The 16,242-nt window shown below is 45.0% G+C and overlaps 1 protein-coding gene across 2 annotated transcripts in view; it reads left to right on the forward strand.

The window, feature by feature from the left end:
* LOC105493107 (cortexin domain containing 1) overlaps nucleotides 1–7,150 on the forward strand; it is a 58,482-nt gene extending 51,332 nt beyond the window's left edge. For both annotated transcript variants that reach the window (XM_024796382.2, XM_071100816.1), the window contains one exon: nucleotides 662–7,150. In XM_024796382.2, coding sequence (XP_024652150.1) covers nucleotides 727–906 — 180 coding nt within the window. In that variant the 5' untranslated portion in view covers nucleotides 662–726 and the 3' untranslated portion in view covers nucleotides 907–7,150. The remainder of the gene's footprint in view (nucleotides 1–661) is intronic.
* The last annotated feature ends 9,092 nt before the right edge of the window (nucleotides 7,151–16,242 follow it).

Raw genomic sequence — 16,242 nt, forward strand, 5'->3', positions numbered from 1 at the left:
TTTCCACAATAGGTTTCATTTGAAATCTAGGTTCTTATGCTTAAAAAAAACATAATAGACCAGACACAGTGGCTCACACCTGTAATCCTAATGCTTTGGGAGTCCAAGGCAAGAGGATTGCTTGAGGCAGGAGTTGGAGGCTGCAGTGCGCTATGATTGTGCCACTGCACCGCACTCCAGCCTGAGCGACGGAGTGAGACCCTGTCTCTAAAATATATGCATCTATATCATAATTACTTAATTTTTGAAATGCTTTCAGATTACCCTCAGATAGTGGTTTGTCTAAATGGAAAGCATTATCCTAACTGCCTTTCTAAAGGGTTTCATGGAGTGGAGGCAGCTGCAGGGCCTCTATCCCCACCCAGCCCTCAGCTCCACCCTAGTCCCACACCTGCTGGGACTCATCTGTCACCTCCCCTGCCCCAGCCTGGGGAGGCACTAGCTGCACCCTGCTAGAGCCTCTGGTCACCTACAAGGTTTCGGGCTGGGACCATGTGGGTCCATGTGTACCCATCCCCTCCTACCCTCCTGCAGGGTGGTCTGAGCAGCAAGCTCTCGGTGCAGGGGTAGCAGAGAAGAGGGAGCAGAGGTTGGTGCCCTGCAGTCACCCCAGGCGTGTGACCACACCCCTCCTTCCCCACTGCTGTGGCTGTCTCTGCAGGGGTGGAAAATGGTACCAGTCAAGCCCGAGGCAGAGGAGGAGCAGCCTGCAGTCGCTGCCACGAGATGGAGGAGCCCACGCCCGAGCCCGTCTATGTCGACGTGGACAAAGGGCTGACCTTGGCCTGCTTCGTCTTCCTCTGCCTCTTCCTTGTCGTGATGATCATCCGCTGTGCCAAGGTCATCATGGACCCTTACAGCGCCATCCCCACATCCACCTGGGAGGAGCAGCACCTGGACGACTGAGGCACAGCGGCGGTGGAGACTGGACCTGGCAATCTGCGGGTGGCTGTGCCCCAGGATGCACCCATGTGTCCCCTGCCAGCCTGCCATCCCACAGAGGCAAGGAATGAATCTGGTCACCCAGGGAAGGAGAAAGTGCAACTTAGCCCTGTCAGCCCTCCCTCGAGCACCAGCGTGGAATGCCCAGGTGCCATGGGTGTCACAACCATGGAGCAGCCAGGGGAAAAGAGCCCTGGACCAGGACCCAGGAGGCTGGGGTTCCAGTGTGGGGAGTCACTGTGAGATGATGGGGTAGTCACCTTCCCAGGCTCCTGGGCACCTTTTGGAATTGGATCCAGCAACAGACACCCCCCAGCCATCACACAACAGTGGTCTTGCCTTGAGGAGACTCTCTATCCTTAAAATACAAAGTAGCACATGAAGGCTTCCAACCAAGAGGTCCCACCTGAACCCCAGCCCCCTCCCCACGGACCAGCAATGGTGTGGCAGTGAGGGGGGAAAGCAGGTTGAGGGAGTCTCACCTGAAAATTCATGAAGGGCACAGGATATGGGCTGCTTCCAAGCAGTATTTTTTTAAACTAAAATATAGAGGGATATATTTTTCCTGTTATAAATAAAATGTACATTTTAGAAACTTGGGAAAATGCAGATAAATAGAAAGAAAGGGAGGGAAATAACACTTAATAATTCCACCTCCCAGAAACTACCATTTTGATATATTTTCTTCCAGCCTTTTTACTTGTATTTTTTAGTCAAATTCATACTCCATGCATGGTGTTGTATCACTTCATATGGTAGCATGAATATTCCCCACGACATCAAACACTCTTCTTAGCTGCCAGTTTCAGTGACTGAAGGGTCACTTCAGTCACTAACCATCAGTTGGGTAGGTCATGGTTAAAAAATCATCTCCTTTGGTTGTACATTTAATTTTTTTCACTAATTTTTCCTCACACAAAAATTATTTCACCCAGTAACCTTTCTGAGGGTGCACAGTCCATGAGATAAATATTGAATGGGGAGATCTGTGTTCTAGCCCCACATTTATCAGTCAGGTTACAATGTGACCTTGAGCAAGTCACTTCACCTCCCAGTGCCTCAGTTTCCTCATTGTAAGATAGGAAAAGCCTTGTCATTTTAAAATGTTTATTTTTTGCATATACCTCGTGAACAAAAGGACAGAAAGGAGAGTGAATGTGCTATAAATTTGCTATAGTCAGAGTTGGGGGGCAAGGAAGAAGTTATTGATGATGACTCTTCTCGGGCCCTCCCTCCTCCCACCTCCTTCTGCCCTCGACCCCACTCCCACTCCATCACCTACATCCATGACCTTGCAGCAAAATTATTAGAGCAGAGCCTACAAAACTGGTCCCAGGTCCCAATTCCTCTACTTCCTTGTTATAGCACCCCAGATAACTCACTTAGCCTCTCTGAGCCCCAATTTCCTCATCTGTAAAGTGAGGGAATAACATCTACCTCACAAGGTTGTTGTGAGGATGAAATGAGAGAACATGGGCAAACATGAATGTTCTTGAGTTCACCACCCCAGGAGAAGCCAGGGGTCTGAGCTGGGAGGAGTGCCCCCTGCCCCTACAGAGCCTGGAACCCTCAGCTTTCCTCAACTTCCGAGGGCTACTTCCTACAGGCCAAATCTCCCAGCCAGAACCACTTGGTCAGAGGAATAGTCACAGCAGCCTTCCCTAGCACCTGACCTCAAGGGGTGTGGTGTCTTCCAATTTACGTAATTGCCAGTGTCATCAGTTTTCCCGTAACATGATATGAAGTTAAACAAGAGCACCTGAGCTCCCCTTCCTCTGAGTGCATTTATTCTGTCCCTCCAAAGTGTGGCCTTCCATCCCCATCCAAGAGACCTGCAGCTGTGAAGAAGTTCAAGACTTCTCATTGTCTGCCTCCCAGCCATTAGTCCCCACCACAGCCCGGGCCACCTGGAAAATGGGTTTCCAAAGCACTATCACTACTAGGTGACCCCTGAATGCGGACAAGGCCACAGCTGTTCAGGCAGCATTTCAGGGGATATCCAGTTGTCATCCCTCTCCTACCCCTCTCCTACCCACCCCTATCCCCACTATTGTGGGATGCACAAAGGGACAGCTGGCAATGGCAGTGAACCAAGATGCAGGGAAGGCCCTGTATAATGAGGAGGATCTAAAGCAAGACTCGTGTGCATTGCCTCAGATTCAGCAGCAGCAGCCCTCACTCTGAAGCCTACCTTGAGATGCCAGGCACTTCTGTTAAAAATCTCATCAGTATGCATTTACAATGTAAACTAGAACCAACTCCCAGTAAGCTAATAACAGACTCCAGGAACAAGAAAAGGTCTTCCAGACCGCCCCTGGACACACTTTAGAACCCTCGGGTGAAAAAGAGGGTGCTCCAGGGCAGTGCAACTTAACCTGTGGTTGAAGGACAAACAGCCTCTGCAATACTTGAGGAGCTCGTTAGAAACCCAAACTCACAGCCCCCTCCAGACCAACATTCAGAATGTACATTAGCAAGATTCCCTAGATGGTTTCTATGCACCTTAAAGTTTAGGAAGCACTGCCTGAGAATCCCTTGGTCCTAATTAATTCTTTTCCACACTCAGATTCGCTAATGGGTTTCACCTTATCTCTTGACTCTTGTTTGATGGCAACGGGAAATAGTAACATTTCAGGAAGGGTGGAAAATATAAAAAGCACTCCCAACCCAAGCCTCCAAAAAACAGCAATTTTAATTTGTGTCCATATATTGCCTTCTAATCATTGTCCTCATGCAAGATTTTTTTTCATAAAGATGATCTGCTATATAATTTTATATCATACTCTTTCTCCTAATATTACATCATAAGTATACTTTCGTGTTGCTACTACATTCTTCACACTTGTCATTTTAATGGCCATAAAACATGACATCTAGTACACATATATAATTATGTAGCTTCCTATTATTAAATACTTGGATTTCTTCCATTTTCCCTATTATACATGTTCCAAGCAAAAAAGAAAGGTTAAAATACGTATGATGAAGGCAGGGTGCTTGCTTAGGACAGGAAAGAATAAATATTTACTATACACTCCCTCCATCTAAGAGACACATGGAGCACAGCGGGGAGGGAGACCTCTCTAAGAACTGGATCATATTAAGGAGAAAAAAGCAACTGGAATCTCAGGCTTCAGTAGTTGCATTATGCTGCTGAAGCACAGAGGAGATGGTCCTTTGTGACCAGAGCATCTCAACTCGTTTCTGGCAAGCTGAGATGAACTTTGGGGTTGTGGATAGAAAGATAAACTGATCAGCAAAAGGAATGAACAGAAGTCTTCAAGGCTAGAAGTTGGCAGAGAAGAAATGAAAAGTATTAAGAGAATGGGAGGCCTGTGAAGTTGGCCATAACCCAGGACTTAAGGAGAACACAGACTGGAGAAGAACTCTCCAAAGCAGAGAATGGGTGGTGGGTTTTCCAGGCAGTGATGCCTAGAGGCCAGTTTTAAGTTGTGGCTTGTGCTGTGCTCAGCTACACTCCCTTCATGTCGCCCCAAGCCCTCTCTGAAGTCTGATAAACGATCCACTCCGCAGCAGTGGTCTTTGGGACAATGAAGACACCTCGGTGGTGGGTCATGTAGGGAAATACGATCTGGAAGGGGCCAGCAGTCCCACAGACAAGTGGGGTAGCAGAAATATGCAGAACCAAGAGTTCAGAGTGATGATCACTAGAAGAAACGCAGCCCCTAAGGATGCTCAGAGAGTTGGATACATATAGTAGGACCCTAGCTTTACCATCCTGGCATATCATTCCCATCATAGATATTTCGTTTTTTTCTAATTAGTTGCTCAAATGTCTACATGTTCTTATTGAATTGAAAACCAGTGTCTCCCTGTCTCATTAAATTTCCAGAACTTCAGAGGCTAAATCAATCCAAAAGGGGCCGGTCCTGCTTTCAAACACCAAGTGAAGAGAACTGCAAAGCTTGGTGTGTGCACTAGTGTGGTTTCATACCACTAGGTCTTGTTGTTGAGGACTGGTTCTGCCATGCATGATCAATGACCACCCGCAATGTCCTGTGGCCCAGCCTGTGGAGAGGTGCTCACACAGAGTTATCTGGGTCCACATCCACGTTCCCAGCTATTCTGTCCAATCATAGCACAAAGACAGGTTGCCCGTATCCAGAGGGACACACAGCCTCAGCCACACCAGCCCTTACTTATGAGCTTGATGGTCATCAGCAAAGACTCTCTCCCTTTAGGAGGGTTCTCCTTGGGAGCTTTCAGTGTCTTGGCAGGAAAGAGATGGCACGCACGAAGCGCTGACTGAAGATAGTTTAATGAAAGAATATTTACAGAGTTTGGGCAAGGGTATGGAAAGCAACAGGGAAGAGTAAAACACCCAGGGATGGCCGGTCAAGGAAGCTCATGTCTGTAATCCCAGCACTTTGGGAGGCCAAGGCCGGCAGACTGCTTGAGCCCAGGAGTTTGAAACCAGCCTGGCCAACATAAGCAAAAACCTGTTTATCTACAAAAAATAAAATGTTTTTTAAAAAATTAGCTGGGTGTGGCGTTGCACACCTATAGTGCCAGCTACTCAGGAGTCTGAGGTGGGAGGATCACTCGAGTCCAGAAGTTTGAGGTTACAGTGAGCTAGGATCACACTACTGCACTCCAGCCTGGGTGACAGAGAGAGAAAAACAAACTACCCAGGGACAGGCAGGCCACAAACTATTACCATCTCAGCCTAGAGAGACAAGGAGGAGGATCTAGAACCCAGGGAGAGCTACAGCCATGGAGAAGGAGTCACCCGATGGAAGCCCTGGTCACAGCTAGAGGATCAAAACTCCTGCACCCACTGCAGCTCAGTAGGAAGAGAGCCAGGGGAATAAATACCTTGACCTCTTGCCTCCTGCCCTCCAATCTCCTGTCTGGGTCTTCCATTGGCCAAAAACAACAGAAGCTAAGGGTCAGGGGACCCTGAGTGATACGGTCCACATAGGCAGCACACTGGAGCAAAAGAAGAAAACCCAGCACAATTCATCCTATTACCACTTAGCAGCCATTCACAAACTTTGCTTAGATGGGAGAAAAATATTTTGTCCCCAGCACAGGGGAAACATAAAATCTCACCAGTCACCATATTGTCTGGGGCTGATAGCAATTTAGTCCCATTCCCACCTGCAACTTAAATCATAATGTAGCCACTCCTGGGTAAGTGGAACACTTCCTGTAAAGCACAACTGCTAGTGCCCCCTTCTGTGACTGATCATGGGGCCCAGAGTGGTAACTGTAGTCTTGTTCTCCCACCACCCATTCCATAGCCCCTCTACCTTCTGGCAGTCCCTTAGCTGTTGGAATATTTTATTTGGTGGAATGACCCAAATCTTCATCCACAGAGGATTCAAATTCTTGGTGCCCTGTCTTCATTGAGTTGCCACAGTATCCACAGATTCCTAAAGAACATGAAGAGGCCTTGAAGATCTCACCTGGAAGCACTGTAAAATTCTCAGAAAGAATAACAGGTGCTCTAGGGCAACAACTACTATGGTCCAAGGATGGACAGCATTGGCATCTCTGGGGAGCCTGTTAGAAATCTAATTTCGTGCCCCCACCTCAGGCTTACAGAATGAGGACAAGGGATACAGGGAGTACCAAGTGCCCTAGTGAATCCCAGGGTTCCAAAGCTAGTACTCCTTGCCCCTATTGTGTAGCAGAAACCCTACTTTCCCTTGGATATTGGGGTGAACCATCCTGACAGTGCAGTGATCTCTTTCTCTGCCAATGTTTCAACATAAGGAGCCCCAGATGGCACAAGATCATCTTCCAATTTAACAGATCCATAACTATACTCCCTGGTGGAAGCAGTTCCTCTTGGTCACTAGAGATTTCCAAACCCACAAAACCTAAGGTTTCTTGTTTAAAGGCCACGTTTGTGGGATATACTGAGATGAATATGCTGTGGTTTGAATGTGTCCCCCAAAGTTCATATGTTGGAAACTTGATTCCCAATGCAACAGTGTTGAGAGGTGGGGCCCAATGAGAGGTGATTAGGCCACGAGGGTGGAATGAATGGATTAATGCTGTTATCTTGAGAGTGGGCTTCTTTTGAAAGGGGGTGTTTCGTCCCCTTTTCTCTCTTGCCCATGTGATTCATTCCACCATGTTTATGATGCAACAAGATCCTCACCAAATGCTGGTTCCTTGATCTTGGATTTTGCAGCCTCCATAATCGTGAGCCAAATAAATTTCTATTCATTACAAATTACCCAGTTTGTGTTATTCTGTTTTAACAGCACAAAATGAACAGAATGAAACACCACAAATGGCGGGGAGGGACAGGGATGGCAAATCCATATCTGGAATATATGTCTATTCCTACTGCCCTCCATGATGAAAGGGACTCAGTTTAATTAACCTTCTACCAAGTAAGTGTTTGGTCTATCTCCCACCACCCATCCCTGGGAATGGTGCCATATCAGGGCCTTGGCATTGGTCTCATTCATTGGAAGCCTACATATCCAGAAGTTATGGAAACCAATGGACTTTAGCAAGGGAAAGCCCATAGTGTTGATAGCCTCTGTCCCTTCCACTACAGTCACTTTGTTCATGATGTCATTGAGCAAACACCAGAGTAGACAGAGGAAGAGGCTGACACCCCCAAGTTGAGTCATCTTATCCACCTGATCGTTGAGAGTCTTTTCTGCAGTGGATGCCCTCCAGTAGGCATTTAAATGGCCCTTGAATATCTTGACACCCAGGGCCCCTTCAAAGATGTCTTTTCACACATATCTCCCGAAGACTGCCTTGGACTCTCTCTTCCCATCCTGTTCAGTTGGGTCAATGCTGTGATTCTCCTATTGGAGATGGTTAGGAATTCCACACAGCACCTCCATTTGCAAGACACTTCTGGCACTATTGGATCTGCTGATCTTAAGGACCAAATGGCAGAGTAGCTTTCATCACAGTCTGGATATATCTTTTCTAGAGTCCTTTATTATTCTGGGCCCCATTCAAAACCAGTGGTCTTATGATATAACCAGTAAATCCATGAGACACACACACACAAATGTTCTATACATTGCCTCAAAAATCCAGAGATCCATCAACTGCCGAGCTTCTTTCTTTATGGTGGAAGACACAAGGTGAAGCAACATGTTTCTCATCTTAGTGGGGATATTCCAACAGGCCTCAGACTGCTAGAACTCAAGAAATTTCACCAATGTGGGAGGCCACTGAACCTCCACATGTGTTTTCTTCCCCTCTCTGGCAAGCATGTGGCAGTATGGCACTCGCTAGTCCTCATTCACCAGATCCTATTAGCATAATGTTATCAATGTAGCAGACAATCATAAAGTTCTATGGGCTGTCAAGATGATAAGGGTCTCGTATAATATGACAGAGACCAGGAGAATTGGTAGATCCCTGAGGTAATGCATTTACGGTGTGCCACAGTCTTCTAACAGGTGAAGATGAACTCCTTCTGATTGTCTGTATTGATTGTGATGCAGTGGAAACTATTTCTAATACCACAGTTCTCAAACTTCGGTATGCATTGGAATCACCTGGACAGCTTGTTCTAACACAGCTGGTGAGCCCCTAAAATTTTTAATTCAGGTGGTCTTCAGTGGAGTTCTATAAATGGTACATCAGACATGTTCCAAGGTGACACTGAAGCTGCTAATCCAGGGACCTCCCTTTGCGAATTACTGTTCTAGTCACCAGGCACAATACTAGGTGCATACCAGGTGCCAGGGGCTAAGTGGATCTTCTCTAATAAAGATACCGCATCCAGAACAACTTCTGAAATGGCATCAATTCCTGATTTGTGTTTATGAAAATCTGTAGTCATTCTCTAGGATCCACCTGGTTTTTGCATAAGCCAGACAGGTGGCTTAAATAGTGATATGATTAGAACCACCTGTCCTGCATCTCTCAAGTCTTTGATGGGGGCACAATTCAATTGCCCTGAAGATGCAGTATTGCTTTTGGTTTACTATTTTGGGCACAAAGAGGCGGTTCCAAGCGCTTCCATGGGGCCACTTCTACCATAATAGCCCTCACTCCCTGGGTCCAATTGTCACCCTTAATACCAATGGCTTTATTCATCAGGATTTAAGTGGCAAATTCAAAAGGTTCAGTGAAGAGGGTTTAATTTGGGCCAATTTTCAGAGGGACAGGTAAGGTAAAGAGAATCGGTAAGGGTTGGTGATTAATCCAGGGTTAACAACGATAAGAAGCCATTACTGCCCCTTGCTTGGGGAGAAAACAGTGGCACCAGAATCTAGCAAAGGCTGTGATTATGTTTCCCACAGGAGCAGTTGGACACAGTGGGACACAGCCACTGCCCAAACCATGGCTCAGCAGGGAAAGAGTAAGGAGAATAATGCTCCCTGCTGCTTTCTCCCTCTATATTCCAACTTCTGCCTGCACTTCCACTGGCCAGTCCTAACCAGCAGCCAGAGAGCATGAGCCTGGGTGATGTTGTCCAATGAGGTCAGCCTCCAGGGGCACGAAGAGCAGCACAGGGAAGGATGGAGAACAGATCTGGAGGGACAAAGGGAGACAAACCTGCAGAGGGCCCTGGGTGCTCTTCCTGCCAACAGACCTCAGTCAGGGCCCAACTGTGCCCAAATCAATGTTCTAACTTTTTAGTTAGAAAAACAATTTTCTGATTATTTAGGAGAGAGGGTTGGAATATCAGTTCCTCACATCCCTTGGACTTCTTATGCAATTTGGTCCACTCCCTCTCCACCCTTCTGCACCAAGGAGAGGGGCACCCTGGTTATATCCAACTATACCCTTTTTCCAAGGAAAGGAGTGTCCACTTGCCTAATCTACATAACTAAGAAGGATCCCAGAATTGAGAATACTTCAGCTGACCATACAGAGGCTACTGGGCAATATACCCCAAAAAAAGATGACACTGTCTCTTAGAAGCCACCTCCATTTCACAGCAGTCATCCCGTTAAGCGGGGGAGTTATGGGAGATAGGACAGCAGCTCAGACTTTCCGTGAACATATATTAAGGGAAGAGAGACCCCAGAAAGTTAAACGACTCGATGACATTCAAAGGCTGAAACTTAGGCTACAAAAATAGTGCTTCAGTGACCATCCTTGGTACACAGAGGTTGTTGTTTTGTTTTGTCTTGTTTTCCTTTTCTCTTATCTTAGGTTACCAAATACAGCACCAACATCATTTGAAAGAAGAGTCTGGCTTGAGCTTATAGCTATGAAACGGGGAACTTTGTGAGTACAATGCCACACACATTTAGAAGCAACTACTGTCTAACAGAGGGATTGGACACAAAGATGCGTAGTGCACAGGCCTGCCCTTGAGAAGCTTGCTTCCACAGGCCAAAATCAAAGTCCACATACCACTAGACCATAAATGGGGAGAGTGTTGTCCTAAAAGCTGAAAGCTCTAGAATCCAGTTTCAGCTGTGCCACTCACTAGTTGTGTAAAATGAGCAAGTCTTTGCTATTACACAACAAATATCCAGAGACAATGTGGGGTCCAAAGATGGAGATAAAGAAGCAATATTGCCCTTAGGCTGAAGTAAGGTATGGAGGGGGCGCTTCCTTGGAACTCATGCCACAGAGGCCCCAGCTTATAACAAATACTCATACACAAATCTATTTGTTCAAATTCATACGAGCACTTCTACCCCTTCCTTGGGCCTCAGGTTGGTGCAGCTCAACCTGTACCGCAAATATCCAATCTTATGAGTAATACTGTCCAAGCCAGGAGAGTTCTTCTTCACGTCCCTGCCCTGCATCCTCAAAATAAAAGAGACTGTGTGAATGCCACGCAGGACTGTGGCAGGTCCAACCCTGGAGGTGGACATGTCAGTGGAAGCGCTTAGGTGAGAGAAAGGAATGATTATTTAACTTATTACACACTTCCTCCTAGCCAGAATGTGAATGATTCTTTCCCCAAACAAATGTCATTTCCCATTTATATCAAATATCCACTTTCTTGCTTTTTTTTCTTTTTTGGCTTCTATTTGATTGAAAATTGGTAAAATAGGCAACTGAACTTAATTATCATTGCACTTGAAGGGAGTTGATGGGATGGCAATGTTTGGATGAGAATTAAAGACATAAATTCGTCAATTACATACCTACTTTATACATTTTTAAAATCAAACTTCATTTCCAACCTGTGGTTCTGAAGGGACTCACAAAACGTGCCCTAGTTGGCACATGGGTATCATAACCTAAACGAAGAGTGATACTAATTCTTTACTTTGGCAACTAAATGGACAGTGAACACTAAGACTGCAAAGTAGTTTTGTTTTTATAAAATATTTTTAATAAGATTTAATTAATTTTTTGAGCTGGGTGCAGTGACACATGCTTGTAGTTCCAGCTACTCAGATGGCTGAGGCAGGATGATCCCTTGAGCCCAGGATTTGAGGCCAGCCTGGGCAACACAGTGAGACCCCATATCAAAAAAACAAAACAAAACAGATTTTATTACATTTTCAAAAAATGAATTTAGACATTTCATTTTTATTTGAAGAATTTTGAGATTAAATGTTAAAGCTCTTTAATTATAATTTGTATCTTGCTTTTTATTATTAATAATTTGAATATTTTCAAAGAAAACTAACTTTGAAAGTGCTTATGAAAAATTTAATTTTTCAATTTTTAACACTTAGAGTTTTGATGAAGATACTTCTTGTAGAGTGAAGTATAATTCGATATACTTTTTAATATTTTATATTGTCAATAAAACACATTTATGAAAAGCTCAGGAGAGCGTAATTAATGATTCTAATGAAATTAAAGAAAGAAAAAATAATTGCAAAAAATAAAGCCTGATTTTAAAAATGTATAAAGTACAAAATTCATGAATTTATGTCTTTAATGCTCATCCAAACATTGCCATCCCATCAGCTTTCTTCAAGTGCAATGATAATTAAGTTTAGTTGTATATTTTACCAATTTTCAATCATATAAAAGCCATCAATTTGCAAATATGTTTGTTTTGCAATTATGAAAGCAAACATATCTAGGTAGGAAAATAGAAAGTATTTTATTTAACAGTGTATAGCTTGTTTATACTGCCTAAATACTGAGACTCCATGAGCAATCTCAAGTTAGGCCCTGCAAGTACTAGAAGTAGACCTATCAATAAGACACAGTCTGCCCCCAGTGATCTCCTAGAATTCATTCACTTACTTAACGAGTATACATTGAGTGGCTCTTATGTGCTAGGTACTGATGAACTTTCAGTAAGCAAAAGCAGACTATCCTCAAGTAGCTGAAAATCTAATGAAGGCAGATACTAATGAAATCATCATAAACAACAAAGGTCTATTTATTTCCGGGATCATGACCTTGGCGGGAATAGATGTGCCGTGCGACTCCACTCCCTCTTCGAGAAAGAACTTGTCGCTCCAGCTTTTGGGTGTGCTGTTGGCAAACAGTCTGAAAATAAGACTGGCCTCAGCCTTATTTAGTTTTCAAGAGCAACATTTTAAAAAGCAAAAACAGGCTTGCAAGCAAGCATCCAGTCTTGGTCCATCTCCCACGAGTTTCTTTCTGCCTCTCTGCAGGAGGAGAGAGAGCAAAATACTCCCACAGCCCTGGAAATCTTGCTGAGAGGGCAGAAAGACAGGGGATACACAGAAAACAAATTAGTACTTCGGAATACAACCCTGCCACATTACTTTTTCTGGAGTTGTTAAAAGGAATATGCTTCCACACTAAAGAAGGGGGAAAAAATGTGAAAATAGAACCACTTTTGAGATCCATTTTGTTGTCAGGAATCTTTGAGATAATATTAATTATGATACTTTACACCCCAAAATTGCCAGGCATGGTGGCTCATGCCTGTAATCCCAGGACTTTGGGAGGCCAAGGTGGGAGGATTACTTGAGCACAGGTGTTCAAGACCAGCCTGGGCAACACAGTGAGATCCCATCTATACAAAAAATCAAAAAATCACCTGGGCATAGTGGTGTGCACCTGTAGTCCCAGCTACTTGGGAGGCCGAGGCGGGAAGATCACCTGAGCCAGAGAAGTCAAGGCTGCAGTGAGACAAGATTGTGCCACTGCACACCAGCCTAGGTGAAAGAGTGAGACCCTTTCTCAAAATTAAAAAACAACAACAAAAACAACAACAACAACAACAACAAAAACAGAAAAAATTCCCTTGTCCTCAAAAACATTGTCTTCGTTCAAGTCTCCACTCACCCTCAGGAGAGCTCTCAATGTACAGTGTTTCAAAGGTAAACCAATGTGTGTGAAAGGCCTCAGGACACAGAAGTACCATGGTGGGGGCAACAAGGCTTCTCTTCCTCCACTCCCCTCTGCAATAGAGACAGGGGCTCCTGGCCCCTGGAACCCCTAGTGCCTGTCCCAGCCCAGGGCAGTAGCATGCCCCTGAGCCTAGCTCCCTTGCCACCCTACAATAAAACCTGCAGTGGGCCCCATCTTGCTAGAAACACCTCTGCACTGACTCCTCCTGGTCAGGTAAAGTTTCAAATGAACTCTACTCTCTGTTCCACAGTCATCCATTCATATTCCAAATGGGCCACTAGTTCAAAACAGGAAGCATAAATGGAATACAAATTATAAGGAAGATACAGTGATAACTATGGCCAACCTGCCTTGAGATGCTCATCATCCCATCTGCAAGCTCCATTCATCTGGTCAAAATGCTTCTAGTCCTTAAAATACCACTGTCAAAAAGAGGAAATTTGGCTCTGAAAGTCATTTTTGTCTATTTCATATTATTACACACAGATAGGTTTCAATAAATTAGAGCTCTAAAACTAAAGACCATTAAAGTCACTTGTCATGTGGGCTGGCAGTGAGCACTTCTGGAGTTGGAGACAGTAAAACAAAGAGGCTCTTGTCGCTGAAGATTAGGGAAAAGTAATTCCCAAGTAAAGCCCAGGCTGGACCCAGAATTAACATCCATTAGTTTGGTTTCTTAAGTGAATCTGGTGCCAGGAACATTTCTGGCTCTTTCTGCCCTGTGTGTGTTTCAGACTCTGGGGCAGGTCGATTGGGTTTTCCCAACATCACCAAGCCCTTTAAGTGCGTTAAATGCCTAAAAAGGGAATAAGCGTGTGATCTCAACAGATGACGTCGGCATTCTCTGGTGCCAGTGGGAACAAGTGGCTTAATAATGATTTTAAGTGACCTTTGCCCATGACCCAGCAATCTCCAGTAAAGACCTACCGTGCGGAGCATGAGGCCTTTTATCTATGTGCAGGTGAGGGCTTTGAGAAAAACAGGAGTCACTCCTGTGGGTTGATGCCAGGAGAGAAGGCTTCAGGAACAATCTCAGAACACAGTCGAGAGAGCAGGGGTTTTAGCTGAGTCAACAGAAGCAGATGTCTTCCAAATTCAAATAAGTGTTTACATCAGTCTGATCTGGAAAGTAGCGTCTGGGAGACCCGGCTGACAGCTGCCCTATACAGCATTTCCACTGAAATCAGCAAAGCACTGGAGAATATGGCCCTAGAGCATAGCTCTAGGAAGTAAAGTCCGCGGGGAGCAGTTCAGCCTCAGAGTATGATATTTCCAAGCCTGCATGTAGCAGAGACTACTGATTGTCCCCCAGTGTTTATTCTCCCCTTATTTTAGGGCAATCAAACTAATTTTCACAGGGCAAGCAATGTGTTTAGATGAAATACTGTATTTACAGGCTTTCTTGTAATGAGGTATGGCCTTGTGACCAAATTTACATCAATGAAACGTAAGAAATGTGTGGTATGGGACCACCAGGAAAGCTGCTTAAAGTGACCTAACTCAGGAGGAAGGAGTTCTGCCCTTCCATCCTCCCAGTCCTCACCTCTTTGTTGTCTCTTTCTACTGGCCTGGAACTTAGGTATACTAGTTGGAGCTCCAGCAGCCATTTTGCACCATGAGGTAACCCCAAGACTGAAAACCACATACCGAGGATGGCCGAGCAGAGGTATCTTTAATGATACTGTGGAGCTGCCATACTAACTCCAGCTGCCATACTAACTCCCAGATTGCTTTTATGTAAGGGAGAAATACCAGTCTCCTTGATGTTCTTTAGAAATGATAAGCATATTCCATCCTCAGGGCTTTGCACTGGCTGATTCCTGTGCCTGGAGGACTCTGTTCCCAGGTATCCATCTGGCCTGCTCCCCTCACTCCTTCAGCTCTCTAGCAGAAAGGTACCACAAGATTAAGGCCTTCTGTGACCACATTTACAATAGCATCCACATTCCCCAGTCATCCATAAAACTTATTACCATCTGTCATACCACATGTCGTTTCCTTATCTGTTTATTGTCTATCTCTTTCCACTCGAATATAAGCTTCGAATGGGCTATTCTGTTTACTGCTGTGCCTCTCATCCTTAGAACAGTGCTTAACACATGGAAGGTGCTCAATAAAGATTTGTCGAGTGAATGAATGAATGGTACGATCTGATGGATGGGCTCTGCATCCTCAACTATCCTCCTAGGCCCCAGTATAAGGTTCATCAGGCCCAGGAAAGGTTGCAGGGCACCCTCCCTTGCTGTAGTCACCAAGGAACTAGGGTAGAACCAGGGCTGCCTGTGTGCAATGGGTTGAGGCAGAAGAGATGGGACAGAGCTCACTCTCCTGGCTCTAGTGGGCTTTCAAGAGGTGAAAAGCTAGGTCCTTTTCTGCCATCATCACAGTTCAGGTGTGCACCCATGACTTGGAGGCTCTTCCCAAGGCTTACAGTGTGGAGACACAGCCACAGGGCCCATGAACCAAGCCTACAACCCATATGTGCTCATCCGTTAGCCCCAAGAAATACTGGACATGTAGGGTGCTGTGATGGGCAATTTCATGTACTAATTTGGCTAGAATACCCAAATATTCTACATGTTTCTAAGAAAGCATTTTTTAGGTGAAATAAACTTAAATCAGTGGAGTAAAGCACATGACCCCCCACAGTGTGGCTGGGCCTCATTTAATCAGTTTAAGGCCTTCACAATGATTCACTTCCCAGAGGAAGAGAAAATTTTGACAGCAGACTGCTTCAGATTCAAATTGCAGCTCTTCCTTGGGTCTTCAGTCAGTAACCCACCCAGCAGGTTTTGGACTTGCCATCCTCCAAATCCCATAAGCCAATTTGCTAAAAATCAATCAATCAATCAATCAATCGACCTCTTTCTCCTTGGTTCTATTTCTCTGGAGAACCCTGACTACTACAGGTGCCAGTCTCTTTTCATATTCCATGGAATACCAGGAGGCCTGGGATGTCTAATAAGAAAACCCCACAAAGAGCCGTGACCTCATGAATAACAGTGAGAAAACATATTAATGAATGTCTGGCAGGGAGGCTTTACACACCTTGACCCACTGGATCAAATCACGATCATAAGTGGACACAGC

Source organism: Macaca nemestrina, chromosome 7 (assembly GCF_043159975.1).
Source record: "Macaca nemestrina isolate mMacNem1 chromosome 7, mMacNem.hap1, whole genome shotgun sequence".
NCBI classification, from domain to species: domain Eukaryota; kingdom Metazoa; phylum Chordata; class Mammalia; order Primates; family Cercopithecidae; genus Macaca; species Macaca nemestrina.